The 16,534-nt window shown below is 40.8% G+C and overlaps 1 protein-coding gene across 3 annotated transcripts in view; it reads right to left on the bottom strand.

Annotated features, from left to right (window-relative positions):
- Positions 1-1,368: 1,368 nt before the first annotated feature.
- The window catches only part of FBXW7 (F-box and WD repeat domain containing 7), a 184,250-nt gene continuing 169,084 nt past the window's right edge, over positions 1,369-16,534 (bottom strand). For 2 of the 3 annotated variants that reach the window (XM_075860349.1, XM_075860350.1), the window contains exon 10: positions 14,605-14,838. In XM_075860349.1, coding sequence (XP_075716464.1) covers positions 14,635-14,838 — 204 coding nt within the window. In that variant the 3' untranslated portion in view covers positions 14,605-14,634. Of the gene's footprint in view, positions 3,255-4,510; positions 4,722-10,867; positions 11,094-14,604; positions 14,839-16,534 lie in introns of those variants that run through there. The other variant, XM_075860352.1, reaches the window with a different exon arrangement.

The following is a 16,534-nucleotide window of genomic DNA, read 5'->3' as shown; positions in this document are numbered from 1 at the left end:
CTCTACAGGCAGTTCTTTCCTCCTGATGGCTTGGTTTTTGCTCTGATATGCGTTGTCAGCTGTGAGCCCTTATATAGACAGAGGTGTGTCTTACCAAATCAGGTCCAATCAAATTAATTTACCACAGGTAAACTCCAATCAAGATGTAGAAACATTTCAAATAAGATCTAGAGAAATGGGAGGCCCCCAGATAGATTTCAAGTGTCATAGCAAAGGGTCTGAATACTTATGTCCATACAAAATGGAGTTTTCCCATTTTTAATTGGCAAACATTTTTACAATTCTGTTATCACTGTCATTATGAGGTAGAATGATGTAGAAAAACGTTATTTTATTTTTAATTTTAGCACAAGGCCTCAACATAACAAAATGTAAAAAAAAATGAAAAGGGTCTGAAGACTTTCCGAATGCATTGTATATCCGCATTTGCTTTTGAGAGTAATCCTGCATCTATGACAGTGGCGCTTGAATCTGTGAAATATTTGGGATATTTCGATCCAACCATTTATTCCTAGTACCATGCTGCACTAGACTTCAGACTTCCTTCCTCGCTCTCATTTTCCGGTTCTGATTGAAATGAGCAATTGCTGTGGCCTGAGCCAGATGTAGTTTGTGGGAGGACAAGCAAAGCAGTGGGCAATTAGATTTTGATGGGAAGAATGGGAATAAATGTTCAGCTCTCTCTGCTGATGTCATTTTTATTTGCAACCCAATTACAAATGTTATTTTAGAGCATTCCATTTTATTATGCTATTTTTTTTTTTTAAAGCTGGTGTTATACAAAAAAGAAATATATGAGTCACTGGTGCATATGTAGTAGAATGCAGCCTAAAGGGTGGCAGAAATAGATAGATATCTTAGGACCAACACTACCAAGCTGGAGCAGGTCTACTGCAGGGGGCCTGTTCACGCCTGCGCCAGTGTTTCCGTTCATGTGCTATGTCAGAGGAGCGGAACAACGAAAATACCGAAAGTGTCGGCTACGCTGCATCACAGACACTATCGGCGCCCGATGGAACATATTAACTTTAATGGGTTTCATCATTGTGTACGTAATTTTACCGGAAAAAATAGCGCAGCGCTATGGTTTCTGGTATTTTGGGCTAGATATGTGACAAAGGATCCTAATGGAGCATCCAACGCCGATGTGAACAGGCCTAAAGCTGTTCTGGTATTTGGACACACAGAGCGGGTCGCTTCATTGGCCAGGTCTTACATCAATATGCCATACGCTATTCTAGCAGATTTATTACAATCAGGACAGATTTTATAAATAACCCTCTCTGCAAGTAAACACTATTAAAATGCACTGATCATTTCCAAATCGAATTTAACATGATATTTAAAAAAAGCACCAATAAAAGTCTGTAACATGAAAAAAAACACATTTTATTGCACTTAAGTTATAAGAAAATAAAATTTCTAAGTGAATCAAACCATAGACACAATCCCTTTAAACATTGTTTTCCTCCATCACATCATGTTGTTACAGAACTGTAAAATGAACAAAATGGAATCTGATTATTTTAAAACCAGACTATAAATAAGAAAACAAAAATATAGAATGAGGAGGAACGGAAAAAAAAAAAAAAAGTCTAAGAATTTTTTTTTGTTTTCAAAAGGTCGCATAGGATACAGTGTTAAACCACTTTTCACAGTTCAGCTTGAGTTGTGACTCTTGGAACATGAGGCAAATTATTTGACAATTGTAAATGGTATTATATTTGCACGTGAAGCTCGCACTGCAAAAAAAAACAAAAACAAAAAAATCTCTTGCCTTTTGCTTCATTTGTCAACTTGCCCAGTTTAACTGTAACAGCAGTTTCCCCCCAAAATACTGTCGTTTATTGAGTCCGATCAGTTGTTTTGTTTTTGTCAGTTGTGTTATGTCATTTTTTTTTATTTCTTTTTTAACATTCACCACAGCCTCACAACAAAAAGTTCCCAAAAGAACAGGCTACAACACCTCTGTTCTAAGGAATGTGTTTACATTTTGCCCAAAAACAAGAAAAATAAGCTTTACACACTCAAATCTTTTCATTTTTTCTTTGCAAGCAAACTTCACTCTTAATTGTCTGAAACTGTCCCACTTTCGGCCTCTTAGAGGCACAGTGGATTCAATTTTCAGTGGCAAAAAGTCATTTTTTTCTGTATCCAAACTAGAAGAAATTTGGAATTCAGTCTGGGACTAAAACGTCACAGCAGTAAAAATAATAATAATTAAAAAAAAAAAAATTTGCTTTTTTTTTTTTCTCTCCTTTCATTTAGCAGCATAAATATGTTTGGCCACTGGGAATACAGTACAGCAGTGGGACAACAATCCCATTTATAAAAGACCTACTTGCTAGCACCAGCATCAAGATTTAGATCCATCTGAGAACGTAAAGACAGGCTTGTCACCCCAGAGCAACATATGCATTGAAACATGTAGATGGAAGCAACAATAAGTAGAGAAACAGAGGCTAATACTGTGATTGATTGACATTGGCAATAGTCAGCAAAAAAAAAGTGATAAAACTGTACAAAAAAAAACAAAAAACAATTCACAGTTATGTTTTTCAGCATTTCAAAAACCAGAAAATGACTTTGTTGCAGCTGCTCTCTTTTGAAGTCAACCAGTAATTTGTGAAGAGTTTAATTAGGGTCTAGCTTTTCGGACAGCCCAGCTAATCTCAAAGACTACCGGGCTGCCCTGTGACCAATTGGAGACTGCTAGAAAGAATTGCACCTGGTTTCATTTTGAGAGTCCTCCTTTTTGCAAAAGAAAAAGGTAGCCCACATCAAAATGGGAAGTCATTTTGTGACAAGATGTCTTCTCATCCACCATGCGTAGGTCTTCGCAATATGTTGTCCCAAGACTAGATCCTGTTTCACCAAGGCCAATGGATATTTTTGGAGGGAAGGACTGGGTTAGAAAGTGGGAGGCAGAAAAAAAATGGGGAATTATGCAGTCCAGAAATTTGGACAAATGAATTTCCCCAGCCTTCACTTCATGTCCACATCAAAGTCCAGCACCAGCAGCTTTGTCTCCTCAGTCCCATTTCTGCTTCCAACAGCACACACAAGCTTTGTGTTGGAGGCTCGAATTCGCCACACAACACCTCCACTTCCTCCACTTTCTAATGTGACTAGGTTCCGAATAAATTCCCCCGTTTTCAAGTCCCATAGTTTTACAGTCCCATCATCTGAGCTGGTTATTACAAAATTCTTGTTGAACTGTAAACAAGTCACAGCGCTTTGATGTTTATTGGGACCTACGGAAAAAAAATAAGTTCAACAGGTTAATGCTTTTATGATCCAATATAAAAAAGGTTAAAACAACCACTATAGAATTCAATCATAGGCCAAATGGAAAATCCAGCTCACTACATCTGCTCGCGTGTCAGCATATCAGAAGCTAGAATTGGTGGTGGTCGTCCCATGAGCTCGGGCTCCACCAATTCCTATGGGATGCTTACAGTAATGAAAATCTACTACTAGCCTTCCCAGGGTCCATGGGTTTATGGGGTCAGGGCTCTGTTTGGTGCATAGAAAAAATGTCTAGAAATAAAGAAAACACATCAATCCCAAATAATGAATGGGAAATGCAGATCTGACCCTATTAACATGAAACAGGTTTTAGATTCCAAAAAGTAGAAGTACGAGAAAAATGTAAGCACTGCAGGGCCATATACCAAAATAAAAAAATGCTCCATTACCGTACTGGTAAATCTAGCTAGCACACCTTAAAAAAAAAATAATAATAAGAATTACATATCAAAAAATAAATCCTTGCAATTACTCAGGACTTACTAGCATCTTACAAGACCCTATGCCTTAAAGGGATTGTCCAAGATTGCAGTTAAGCGCCATTTACTTGAATGGGGATAAACTGCAATGCCAGACATAGTCTATGGACAGATGAGGCGCTGTTTATGGGGAGGGGGGGAGGGTAAACTTTTTTTTTTCTAATCCGGGACAATCCCTTTAACTAGGCTCGGAGGTGGTTTAGTCAAATAAATAAAGTGAGTGGAATGGTTAGTATTTCCTGTCCGAAGAATAAATTCCAGAAAGCGCAGAGGACAATGGAGCTTTTTATTTCCATGCAAACGTTCTCTTTCTGAACCAAAACAAACTATTTCTATTGCACTTTTAAATTATTTTATTCAAAGCATCTGGTATGTAAATCTAAACTATGTTAATGCAGGTTTCACGGCAGACGCTGATCACGGTGTTATCTAGAGCATGAACAGATTTGACATCTCCAAACACAAATGGTTATTTTATAGATTTAATATATTAACCTGTTTCGCTTTGTGAATTGAAGGTGGCACCTCGTATGGCTAAATACAAGCAGAAAGCGGCTACGTTAATATTCAATAAGGATCGTGAAAGCGGCAACTGATCAGCCATCATAGTTATTTCCGCTGACAGAACGCGTCACATGCAGCGCCTGGCGCGTGGTTTACGTCATATCGAGAGGAGACCGTTTAGACAATTGCTTGGGTGGGAATGCGGAAGTTTTCATTACCTTGCAATGTTTGTAAACACTGTCCGGTCTTAATGTCCCATATTTTAACAGTAGAATCTGCGTTTCCAGAGACCAGAATGTTGTCCTTTAGTTCCATTCCACTGGTTAATGACTGGTGCCCGGTAAGAGTGTGGATGCAATTCCCAGTTTCCACATCCCAAACTCTGATTGAGGTATCCAAAGATCCACTGACAACATGGATGCCATCAAACTGCCATGAAAAGAACATAGTTAAACAAGATTCCAAGAAAGGACCGTACATCTGATGACAACGCAGCCTCCAACTAGCTTAGCTGAACTTTAACCCCTTCCCTCTTTAGCCACTTTTGACCTTCCTGACCGAGCCTCATTTTTCAAATCTGACATGTGTCACTTTATGTGGTAATAACTCCGGAATGCTTTCACCTATCCAAGCGATTCTGAGATTGTTTTCTCGTGACACATTGGACTTTATGTTACTGGCAAAATTTGCTCGATATGTTCAGTATTTAATTGTGAAAAACACCAAAATGTAGCGAAAAATTGCAAAAATTAGCATTTTTCTCAATTTAAATGTATCTGCTTGTAAGACAGGCAGTTATACCACCCAAAATTGTTTCTAATTAACATCACACATATGTCTACTTTAGATTGGCATCGTTTTTTGAACATCCTTTTATTTTTCTATGACCTCACAAGGCTTAGAACTTTAGCAGCAATTTCTCACATTTTCAAGAAAATTTCAAAAGGCCATTTTTACAGGGGCCAGTTCAGTTGTGAAGTGGCTTTGAGGGCCTTATATATTAGAAACCCCCAAAAAGTCACCCCATTTTAAAAACTTCACCCCTCAAAGTATTCAAAACAGCATTTAGAAAATGTCTTAACCCTTTACACATGTCACAGGAATTAAAGCAATGTAGAGGTGAATTTTACAAATTTCATATTTTTTTGCAGAAATAAATTTTTAGTACAATTTTTTTTATAACACAGAAGGTTTTACCAGAGAAATGCAACTCAATATTTGTTGCCCAGTTTCTGCAGTTTTAGGAAATATCCCACATGTGGCCGTAGCGTGCTACTGGAATGAAGCACCGGCCTCAGAAGCAAAGGAGCACCTGGTGGATTTTGGGGCCTTATTTTTGTTAGAATAAATTTTAGGCACCATGTCAGGTTTGAAGGGCTCTTGCGGTGCCAAAACAGTCAAAATCCCCCAAAAGTGACCCCATCTGGGAAACTACACACCTCAAGGAAATTATCTAGGGGTACAGTGAGCATTTTGACCGCACAGCTTTTTTACAGAAATTATTAGAAGTAGGCCGTGAAAATTAAAATCAACATTTCTTCAAAGAAAATGTAGGTTTAGCGATTTTTTTTCTCATTTTCACAAAGACTAAAGGAGAAAAAGCACCGTAAAATTTGTAAAGCAATTTCTCCCAAGTAAAACAATACCCCACATGTGGTAATAACCGGTTGTTTGGAGACACGGCGAGGCTGAGAAGGGAAAGAGCGCTATTTGGCTTTTGGAGCTCAAGTTTAGCAGGAATGGTTTGTGGAGGCCATGTCACATTTACAAAGCCCCTGAGGGGACAAAACAGTGGAAACCCCCCACAAGTGACCCCATTTCGGAAACTACGCCCATTGAGGAAATTATCTAGGGGTATAGTGAGCGTTTTGACCCAACAGGTTTTTTGCATAAATTATTGGAAATAGTCCCTGAAAATGACAATCTAAATTTTTTCAAAGAAAATGTAGGTTTAGCTAATTTTTTCTCATTTCCACAAGGACTGAAGGAGAAAAAGCACCGTAAAAGTTGTAAACCAATCTCTCCCGAGTAAAACAATGCCCCACATGTGGTAATAAACGGTTGTTTGGAGACACGGCAGGGCTGAGAAGGGAAAGAGCGCTATTTGGCTTTTGGAGATCACATTGAGCAGGAATGGTTTGCGGCGGCCATGTCACATTTGCAAAGCCCCTGAGGGGAAAAAACAATGAAAACGCCCAAAAAGGGACTCCATTTAGGAAACTACACCTCTTGAGGAATTCATCTAGGGGCGTAGTGAGCATTTTGACCCCACAGATGTTTCATAGAATTTATTAGAATTGGGCAGTGAAAATAAAAACAATCCTTTTTCTTCAATAAGACGTAGCTTTAGCGCAAATTTTTTCATTTTCGCAACAAATAAAGGAAAAAAAGAACCCAACATTTGTAAAGCAATTTCTACCGAGTACGGCAATACCCCATATGTGGTCATAAACTGCTGTTTGGGCACACGGCAGGGCTCAGAAGGGAAGGACCGCCATTTGGAGTGCAGATGTTTCTGGATTGGTTTCTGGGCGCCTGTGGGCCCAAAACAGTGGAAACCCCCCAGAAGTGACCCCATTTTGGAAACTACACCCCTCAATGCTTTTACCTACGGGTGTAGTGAGCATGTTAACCCTGCAGGTGTTTTGTAGAAATTAGTGTGAACTCGATGTTGCAGAGTGAAAATGGGATTTTTTCCACAGATATGTGGACAATATGTGGTGCCCAGCTTGTGCCACCATAACGAGACAGCTCTCTAATTATTATGCTGGGTTTCCTGGTTTTAGAAACACCCTACTTGTGGCCCTAATCTCTTGCCTGGACAGTCGACCAGGCTCAGGAGTGAAAGCGTACCATGTAAAATTGAGGCCTAATTTGGCGATTTACAAAGTATTGGTTCACAACTGCAGAGGCTCAGATGTGAAATAATAAAAATAAACCCCTGGAAAGTGACCCCACTATGGAAACTGCACCCCTCAAGGCATTTATTAAGGGGTGTAGTGAGCATTTTCACCCCACAGATCTTTTCCATAAATGAATGCGCTGTGGATGGTGCAAATTAAAAATTTATATTTTTCCCTAGATATGCCATTCAGTGGCAAATATGTCGTGCCCAGCTTATGCCACTGGAGACACACACCCCAAAAATTGCTAAAAGGGTTCTCCCGGGTATGACGATGCCATATATGTGGAAGGAAACTGCTGTTTGGGCACGCTGTAGGGTTCAGATGGGAGGAAACGCCATTTGGCTTTTGGAGCGTGGATTTTGCTTGGTAGTAGTTTTGTTTGGAGTCTTACTGGTGTTTCCGTTTATAATGTAGGGCATATGTAAGCCGGGCGGAGTATATAAGGGGCATAGTCAGGTGGTATAATAACGGGGTAAAAAAAAACAATAAAATAATCCATAGATGTGTGTTACGCTGTGAAGCAATCCTTTCCGCACAGGCCGGTGTCGCACTGATAAATGGTGTCATTTCTTATCCCCCTTTTGGTCCACATTCCGCGCCTTTGTAGTTTGGGAAATTTTGCTGTGAAGTGTTGTCCTGGTATAATACGGGCACCGTCGCTTCCAGCGGATATGTTTGGGCCCTCCCTTTCCTGGTTCCCTAATTTTAGGTCCTTGAAAAATCGCCTCTTCAAACAGAAGAAATGTTCCCCTCGGGCACAACTGCATATTTTTTTATTTCCTGACTTATTGGAGCCATAACTAATTTTATTTTTCATAGACGTAGCGGTATGAGGGCTGGTTTGTTGCGGGACGAGCTGTAGTCATTATTGGTACCATTTTGGGGTACATGCGACTTTTTGATCACCTTTTATCCTATTTTTTGGGATGCCAGGTAAACAAAAAAATGCAATTCTGGCACAGCTTTTTTTCGTTTTTTTTATACAGCGTTCACCATGCGTTATAAATTACATGTTAACTTTATTCTGCGGGTCCGTACGATTCCGGCGATACCTAATTTATAGAACTTTTTATGTTTTACAACTTTTTGCACAATAAAATTACTTTTGTAAAAAGAATGTATTTTTTCTGTCGCCAAGTTGTGAGAACCATAACTTTTTAATTTTTTTGTCGACGGAGGTGTATGAGGGCTTGTTTTTTGCGGGACGAGCTATAGTTTTTATAGGTACCATTTTTGGATACGTGCGACTTTTTGATCACTTTTTATTCTAATATTTGTAGGGCAAAGTGACCAAAAAACAGAAACTCTGGTAACGTTTTTTACGGTTTTTTTTACGCTGTTCACCGCGTGCAATAAATAATATAATATTTTGATACCTCCGGTCGTTACGGTCGTGGCGATACCAAATACATATGGTTTATTATTATTTTTCAATAATAAAGGACTTGATAAGAGTAAAAGGGGGATTGTGTTTTATTTGATACTTGAAACTTTTACTGTTTTCAAACTTTTATTTTGTGCACTTTTTTTTACACTTTTTTATACTTTTTTTACACTTTTTCTCAAGTCCCACTAGGGGACTTGAAGTTCCAACGGTCAGATTTTTTTTTTTCTAATACATTGCACTACCTATGTAGTGCAATGTATTAGATCTGTCAGTCATTCACTGACAGCAAGCCGATTAGGCTTCGCCTCCCGGCGGGGCCTAAATCGGCTTCCGTAATGGCAGAGCAGGAGACCATTGTGTCTCCTGTTGCCATAACAGCAGTCGCCAGTCCCGATTGCCTGTCAGGGCTGGCGATCTGCTAGTAACCGCTACGATGCAGCAATCGCTTTCGATTGCTGCATCGAAGGGGTTAATGGCAGGGATCGGAGCTAGCTCCGGTTCCTGCCGTTACAGGTGGATGTCAGCTGTACAGTACAGCTGACTTCCACCGCTGATGACGCCGGATCAGCTCCTGACCCGGCGCCATCTTGCCGACAGCTACGGAAGCCGATCAGGCTCCGCCGCCGGGCGGATCTTGACCGGCTTCGGTGCTAGGCAGACCGGGAGGCCAGTATTAGGCCTCCCGTTGCCATTGCAGCCACCGGAACCCCGGCAATTTCATTACTGGGGTTCCGATGAGCTGCAAACACCTTAAGTGCAGCGATCGCGTTTGAGCGCTGCACTTAAGGGGTTAATGGCGGGGATCGAAGCTAATTTCGGTCCCCGCCGTTACAGCCGGATGTCAGCTGTAAGATACAGCTGAGATCCGGTGATGATGGGACCGGCTCAGCTTCTGAGCCGGTCCCAAACATTTGGCGTACATGTACGGCAAGATGCGGGAAGTCACTACTTTCCATGACGTACATGTACGGCAAATGTCGGGAAGGGGTTAAAGAGAGCCGGTCACCTAAAACATGCAGTCCGACCTGTAGGCAGCAGGATATTCGAGCAGGAGGAGCTGAGCAGATTCATATATAGCGGTGTGGAAAAAGGCTCAGAATAACCTGTAATTTAAGGATTTATATTCCTGCTTTTCCTAGCTTAAGAGTCCAGCGGGCGGTCCTACTCAGTGATTTCATCTATTCACACTCACACAGGGAAGGCTGTCAATCAATGATTGAGACCGCCTACTGGACTCTATATAGCCCATAGTGAGTAGGGATTTATAGAACTTATTCTGAACCTTTTTGCACATAACATATCAATATGCTCTTCTCCTTCTGATCCATAACATGCTGCCTATAGATAGGAAACATGTTCAGTCTGATAGCTTCAAATTAATACATTAGTAGACCAAACAGATGCAATAGGTGGGTGGGCATCTTGAGCCTGGACCCCTAATTTACCAAAATGCAGGGACACTGGCACCTCTGTAAAAAACACCTGGACCATTTTGACACTAGTTTCTGACCATTTTAGACAATTCCTGTAAAGCTCGGCGCTTCCACTAGAGTACCGATGAAAAGACTAACTCAGCAGGGGTTGAGACGCTTTACAGGGTGTTCGTATCCCTTTAATGAGAACTCATCTCAATGGCATCTTTTGACAGGTCTCGGTGGCATCAGTAAACGTATTTCCATTTAGGAAACTGGATAAAATGGTTAAAATAAGCCATATAATGGAAATGAAGCACAATCCTTCTGTAGATTCTGGAAGGATTAGTATAAGGAATTCCTCCCAACACACATTCTTATTTTACATAAGTTTAGTCACCCTGTATGACACATGGAGGACTACCCTTCATGTCATTATACCAAACACAAAAATCCAAACATTATTTATGACGCAAAAAGGTTCTTCAGAATGTAAAACTTAATTAGGTCACAAGTAACGATTGTACAGTAATATGATGGAAATAAGGCAGATAATCAGTGACCTACAATGGTCCAGCCAATCACTTCAAGAAATCAGATGTTCCCTATAACCAGAGGGCATTTCTGCAGACGGAATAAAGAGAGCAAGGAGTCTGATGCCACGGGCACAGCGTAATGAGCTATGAGCAAAGTAAATACAAATCAGAATGGCATTTGACCTACATACATATAATAAAACCCATGCAGCCCTAAAATATCTTTTTGCAGACACACACAATTTCCGGTACATTTAGGCCGGCTAACTCTTGTTTTTACAAAATGCAAAAGCAGGAATAAAATCTAAACATTTCGACAAAGAATAGTTCTTACCTGTAACGAATAGACTCGGTTTGTATGGCCTTGCAGTGTGTGTAAACAGGTTTCGGTCTCTGGATCCCAGACTTTCACCATGAAATCATAGGCCCCGCTAACCACTCTCCGTCCATCATACTGAACACAGCGGACAGCTGCTACATGCCCCATAAGAACGTGTAAGCACTGCCCAGTCTCTATATCCCAGACTCGAAGGGTGGCATCTCGTGACCCACTTACTACCCTGTGGATGGGATTTAGGAAAAAAAAAATATGTTAGGAGTTAGGCCTCATGCACACTTCAGTTATTTTCTTCAGGGTGCTATGGATTTTAACGGACGGTTTAAAACGGAAGCACAACATCTGGTTTAGAAGGGAACGGAATGGGCGCTGAGTGACACGCAAACCACACGGATTTCACAACGGACCAGTTTTAAACGGACGTGAAAACGGTGAAGGATGTGTGCATGAGGCCTTAACTGGTTCCCAACCGCTGGCTGTGTTTTTACGGCCAGCGGTCAGGGTTCTTAAAACCCGCGCCATAGACTTTTTATGGTGCAGGTTTTAACTTGCTGCCCGAGCGATCGGGCAGCTGAATGTCGGGCCTCCGGCTGTCAGTGACTGCCGAGGACAAGATAGAAGCAGCTTTCGCTGCTTCTGTCTTCTCCGATCTCTTTTACACAGCGCTCAATGAACGCGGTCTATAGGAATAGAGGCAGCGGCCGCGCCGTTGTCTCTATTGGTCCCGGTGTTCATGTGACTGGTCACATGATCGCCAGGTGCCGTTACTGACAGACTGCTGCTAGGCCTTACTAGACCCAGCACAGCCCTATTACTGACAATCGTCACTATGAGAGGGCTGATTTCTCCTGTAACTGGGGCTGCTGTGCAGCTCCAGTTACAGTGGAGAAAGATGGTGTGAAAGAAAGAATAAAATATACATAAAAGTAAAGTGCTAAAAAAAATAATAATAAATACACCGAAAATACCCACCCCAAAAAAAGTTTCCCCCGCCAATCATTGTCGTAACGCTAGCCCGGACCCAATTACCCTAATATAGACACGTAATATATAACATTTCCGGTAGACAATGACGATCGCAAAATTACCCAAAAAAAAATAGCTGAAAAGTAAAAAAGCTTATTATTTTACTATTATTTTCAAACTTTAAGAATAAAAATTCTAAAATAGCAAAAAGGATGTGTATAAAAATTATATAAAAAAAAGAAACCTGCATTGTCTATGGAAAAAGCAATCGCAAAAATCACGTCGCTAGCCCGACAAATAAAAAAGTTACAGCCGTTTAACGAACGCGTGCTAAAAATGGCGTCTGGTCCTGAAAGAGGCTCTGTCACCACATTATAAGTGCCCTATCTCCTAGATAAGGAGATCGGCGTTATAATGTAGGTGACAGTAATGCTTTTTATTTAAAAAAACGATCTATTTTAAACCACTTCATGAGCGATTTTTAGCTTTATGCTAATGAGTTGCTTAATGCCCATGTGGGCGTATTTTTACTTTAGACCAAGTGGGTGTTGTACAGGGGAGTGTATGACGCTGACCAATCAGCATCATACACTTCTCTGCATTCATTTAGTCAGCGCATAGGGATCCTGCTAGATCCTTATGTGCTGTCTTATACTAAAACATTAACGATACTGAAGTGTTTAGAAAGTGAATAGACATTCCACGGGATGTCTATTGACAATCTCTGCACTTCGTTACTGTTTCTGTGGTAGTTACAGCAGAGGAAGCGTGATCTCATTGTAACCTGTCATCTACAGCGTAATCTCGCGAGATTACGCTTCCTCTGCTGTAACTACCACAGAAACAGTAACGAAGTGCAGAGATTGTGAATAGACATCCCGTGGAATGTCTAAACACTTCAGTATTGTTAATGTGTTAGTATAAGACAGCACATAAGGATCTAAAAGGATCCCTATGCGCTGACTAAATGAATGGAGAGGAGTGCATGACGCTGATTGGTCAGCATCATACACTCCTCTGTACAACGCCCACTTGGTCTAAAGTAAAAATACACCCACTTGGGCATTAAGCAACTCGTTAGCATAAATCTAAAATCGCTAATAAAGTGGTGAAAACAGATCGTTTTTTTTTTTTCAATAAAAAGCATTACTGTCACCTACATTATAGCGCTGATCTCCTTATGTAGGAGATTGTCACCACATTATAAGTGGCCTGAGTCTCTTTAAGGCTCAAAATAGCCCGGACCTGAACTGGTTAAGCAGTGTTTTGAATATCACTCTTAATACTGAATTGGGCACTTATTCTACACTAAACATTGCAAAAAAAACAGGTGTTAATATACAGAAGGAACATGTTCGGCTAAGACGGAGGATAAACAAACATTTCTAGTGAACTGGAGAACCTCCATATAATATTCTACTTTAAAGGGTATGTAGACTTTTGCAACTTTTTTTTTTTTATTGCACCAAAAAAACAAATCAGCTTTTACGGATGCGTATAAAGCTACTATGCAGACATATGTGTCTCCATGGTTACCGACTACAAACCTTGAGTGCAGTCTGCTCCTGCAGTTATGTGTTACTCCCTTCAATCTGCACCCTCTACTGCTATCTGCAAATTAGCAAGGGTCAAATGGAAGGGAGTAAAACATTACAGCAATATCAGACTACATACAGGGGTTGTCTGAAGCCTGTAACCATGGAGACACATAGGTCTCCATACAAGCTGTATACACAAAATTATAAGACTATCCGAAATTTAGTTTGTGTTGATTGGAACAGCAGTTTGTAAAATGATTCAATGGCTATTTATGTGCCCGTCTGGAAATAGCAGAGAGGAGCTGACTGGATACTAAGTGGCATGCTGCTTTTTCAGCAATCAACGGGGATCACATTGGTCGGACACCCACTGATCGCACATTGGTAATAAACCACCAAAGTCTGTGATGAGCCAAGCCTTTAAGATGAATTCAATAAAATATTAATATAAAACGTACATTTTTAATGGCTTTAAGCAATAACCATAGGCTTTCCAGCTATTGCCCTCAGCCCACTAATACAGCATATGGCATTTAATAGTGTACAGTAAGGCCCCATGCACACGACCGTGCCCGCAATCACGGCCCGCGATTGCGGGCACGGCCGGTCGCTGACTGACAGCCGCATTTTCGGGCCATGCTCCCATACAAAGTATGGGAGCACGGCCCGCAAAATGCGAAAGAACGGACATGTTCCATAATTCCCGGAACATTTCCACGCCACTGACACCCTTCCGTAGTGCTACGGAAAGGTGTCAGTGTTCAATGAAAGTAAATGGCTCCGTTTTTGCGGACCGCAATTGCGGTCCACAAAAACGGAGGTTTTTTACGGTCGTGTGCATGTGGCCTAAGTAAACGGTTTTAGTAAATGTTAAAATGTACGGAGTTCTGACCTTTTTTCATGTAGATGCATGCACCGCACAGTGGAGGTATGTCCATAAAGGGTGTGTATACATTCCCCAGTCTCTGCATTCCATACTTTTAACGTTCTGTCTGTAGAGCCACTGATAATGATGTTATCTCTCATCTGAGATGACCAGACTCATGGGAGCACGGCCCGCAAAATGCGAAAGAACGGACATGTTCCATAATTCCCGGAACATTTCCACGCCACTGACACCCTTCCGTAGTGCTACGGAAAGGTGTCAGTGTTCAATGAAAGTAAATGGCTCCGTTTTTGCGGACCGCAATTGCGGTCCACAAAAACGGAGGTTTTTTACGGTCGTGTGCATGTGGCCTAAGTAAACGGTTTTAGTAAATGTTAAAATGTACGGAGTTCTGACCTTTTTTCATGTAGATGCATGCACCGCACAGTGGAGGTATGTCCATAAAGGGTGTGTATACATTCCCCAGTCTCTGCATTCCATACTTTTAACGTTCTGTCTGTAGAGCCACTGATAATGATGTTATCTCTCATCTGAGATGACCAGACTCCACCCGTATGTCCAACCAGCGTTCGAAGACACTGTAATGAGATCATTTTGGTTTAGAAAATGCCTCTGAAAAATTATATAGAATCATATTTAGATTGTATAAACTTTAGTTGCTGCAATACAGGAGCTAAAAAACAAGACATTATAGAAAAAAAAAACCAATTGAAACCATCTGTAACTAAAACCAACTAAAAGACTGTATATGTGTATGTAGGGCTAAACACTGTTCCCTTCAGGTCCGTGGGACGGACTGGTTCAGTGTGAGCGGGTCCTGCCGAATCCACCAGTTATCCATCACATCTAAGTTAATAACTTAGATGTGATAGTTTGCAGGTGGATCCTGCGTGCCAGAGACACGCAGAACCCGCTGACACTGAACCGGTCAGTTCTGCAGGACTGACGGATTGAAGGTCATAGCAAAAGATACAGCTGCTCTGTATACAGAATACAAGTCAGCTGTATCTAAAAAAAAGTAAATAAAGACCAATTATAAAAAGTTACACCAAACACACTGACAGACCAGTTTATATTCTATAAAAAAAAAAAGGAAATCCCCACAAATGTTTACATAGACCGGTCCCTTTATAGACATTTTTAAATAATCTGAGGTGCAAACCGGTTCTTTTCTTATAATAAATATGACTAAAACGAAATGTGACATCATGCGCCAAAATGTACCACGTTTTGAGCACAAAATATGACAAAAAACAGCCGCAGCCACAATAGTATGTGCAACATAATACAATATGCAGTGCGTAATACACACTAAGGAGCTGTGGAAAATGAGTAATGCACACTTCCAGATGCCGAATATAATTTATAGAGCCCAGTGTATGATCGACACAGAATATTTTGGCTTTGGTCAATAAGGTTTTTCGATGTTGGCTTTAGGGGAGCGAAAGAAACTGAAATACAGACAATAATAAAAACCTAAATGGAAAAAAAAAAAAAAGAAAGAACGAAAGAAAAAAAAAAAAAGCAATGGAGGAAATCTCTAGGTCTTTAGCCGGCGTAAAAGGTTTTTATAGTGAAGAAGTCTGGCTTCGGGTCAAACTATTTTCTGCAGATTGTTATGAAGTACATTCCGCCTCAGAAGCCTACTTGACATTAGACTGGGTTGTGAGCTCTTCCCACTCGCACATTACAGCGATGATGTAAGCCTACCAACCATTAACATATCATCAGACATATTTATAAGCAGGGCTGGTGACTCACACGGATATTATTTGCAGAAACCACACCGTACGGTCTCCTGGCCGTCCTTTGTTCCTTGGACTTGTAAATCCTCTTATGGTGATTTGTAACACCACTACATGTACCAGACAGGGTGTAGACAGCAATAACTCAACGTTTATCACCTTCATTAAAACCTGACTTTGCTCACTGCTCGAGGAATGCATTTTGGTCAGGCTGAATCAAGCAGACATCGTAGAACATAAAGAATATGAAATGATTTTTAGACAAGTATCTTTCCAGAGTCACTTTCCCAAGTAAAAGGGCATACACATCAGGGGGGTAGAAAAATGAATATATGCTTATATGAATATTTGCTTTGAGAAATCATTTGGTTCTTTGTGTTAGTAGTAAATCAATAAGAACTTCAAAAAGGAAACAATCCAAAAAGTTAGGTTATAGTCACATCTGCGTCGCTGCTTTCCGGTGTTCTGCTCTGTCAGGGGAGTAGAACGTGGGAAAACCGGAAGCCAAGGTTTCATTGCACCACAGACA

Source organism: Rhinoderma darwinii, chromosome 1 (assembly GCF_050947455.1).
Source record: "Rhinoderma darwinii isolate aRhiDar2 chromosome 1, aRhiDar2.hap1, whole genome shotgun sequence".
Lineage (NCBI taxonomy): Eukaryota > Metazoa > Chordata > Amphibia > Anura > Rhinodermatidae > Rhinoderma > Rhinoderma darwinii.
This window is presented reverse-complemented; position numbering and strand designations above follow the sequence as displayed.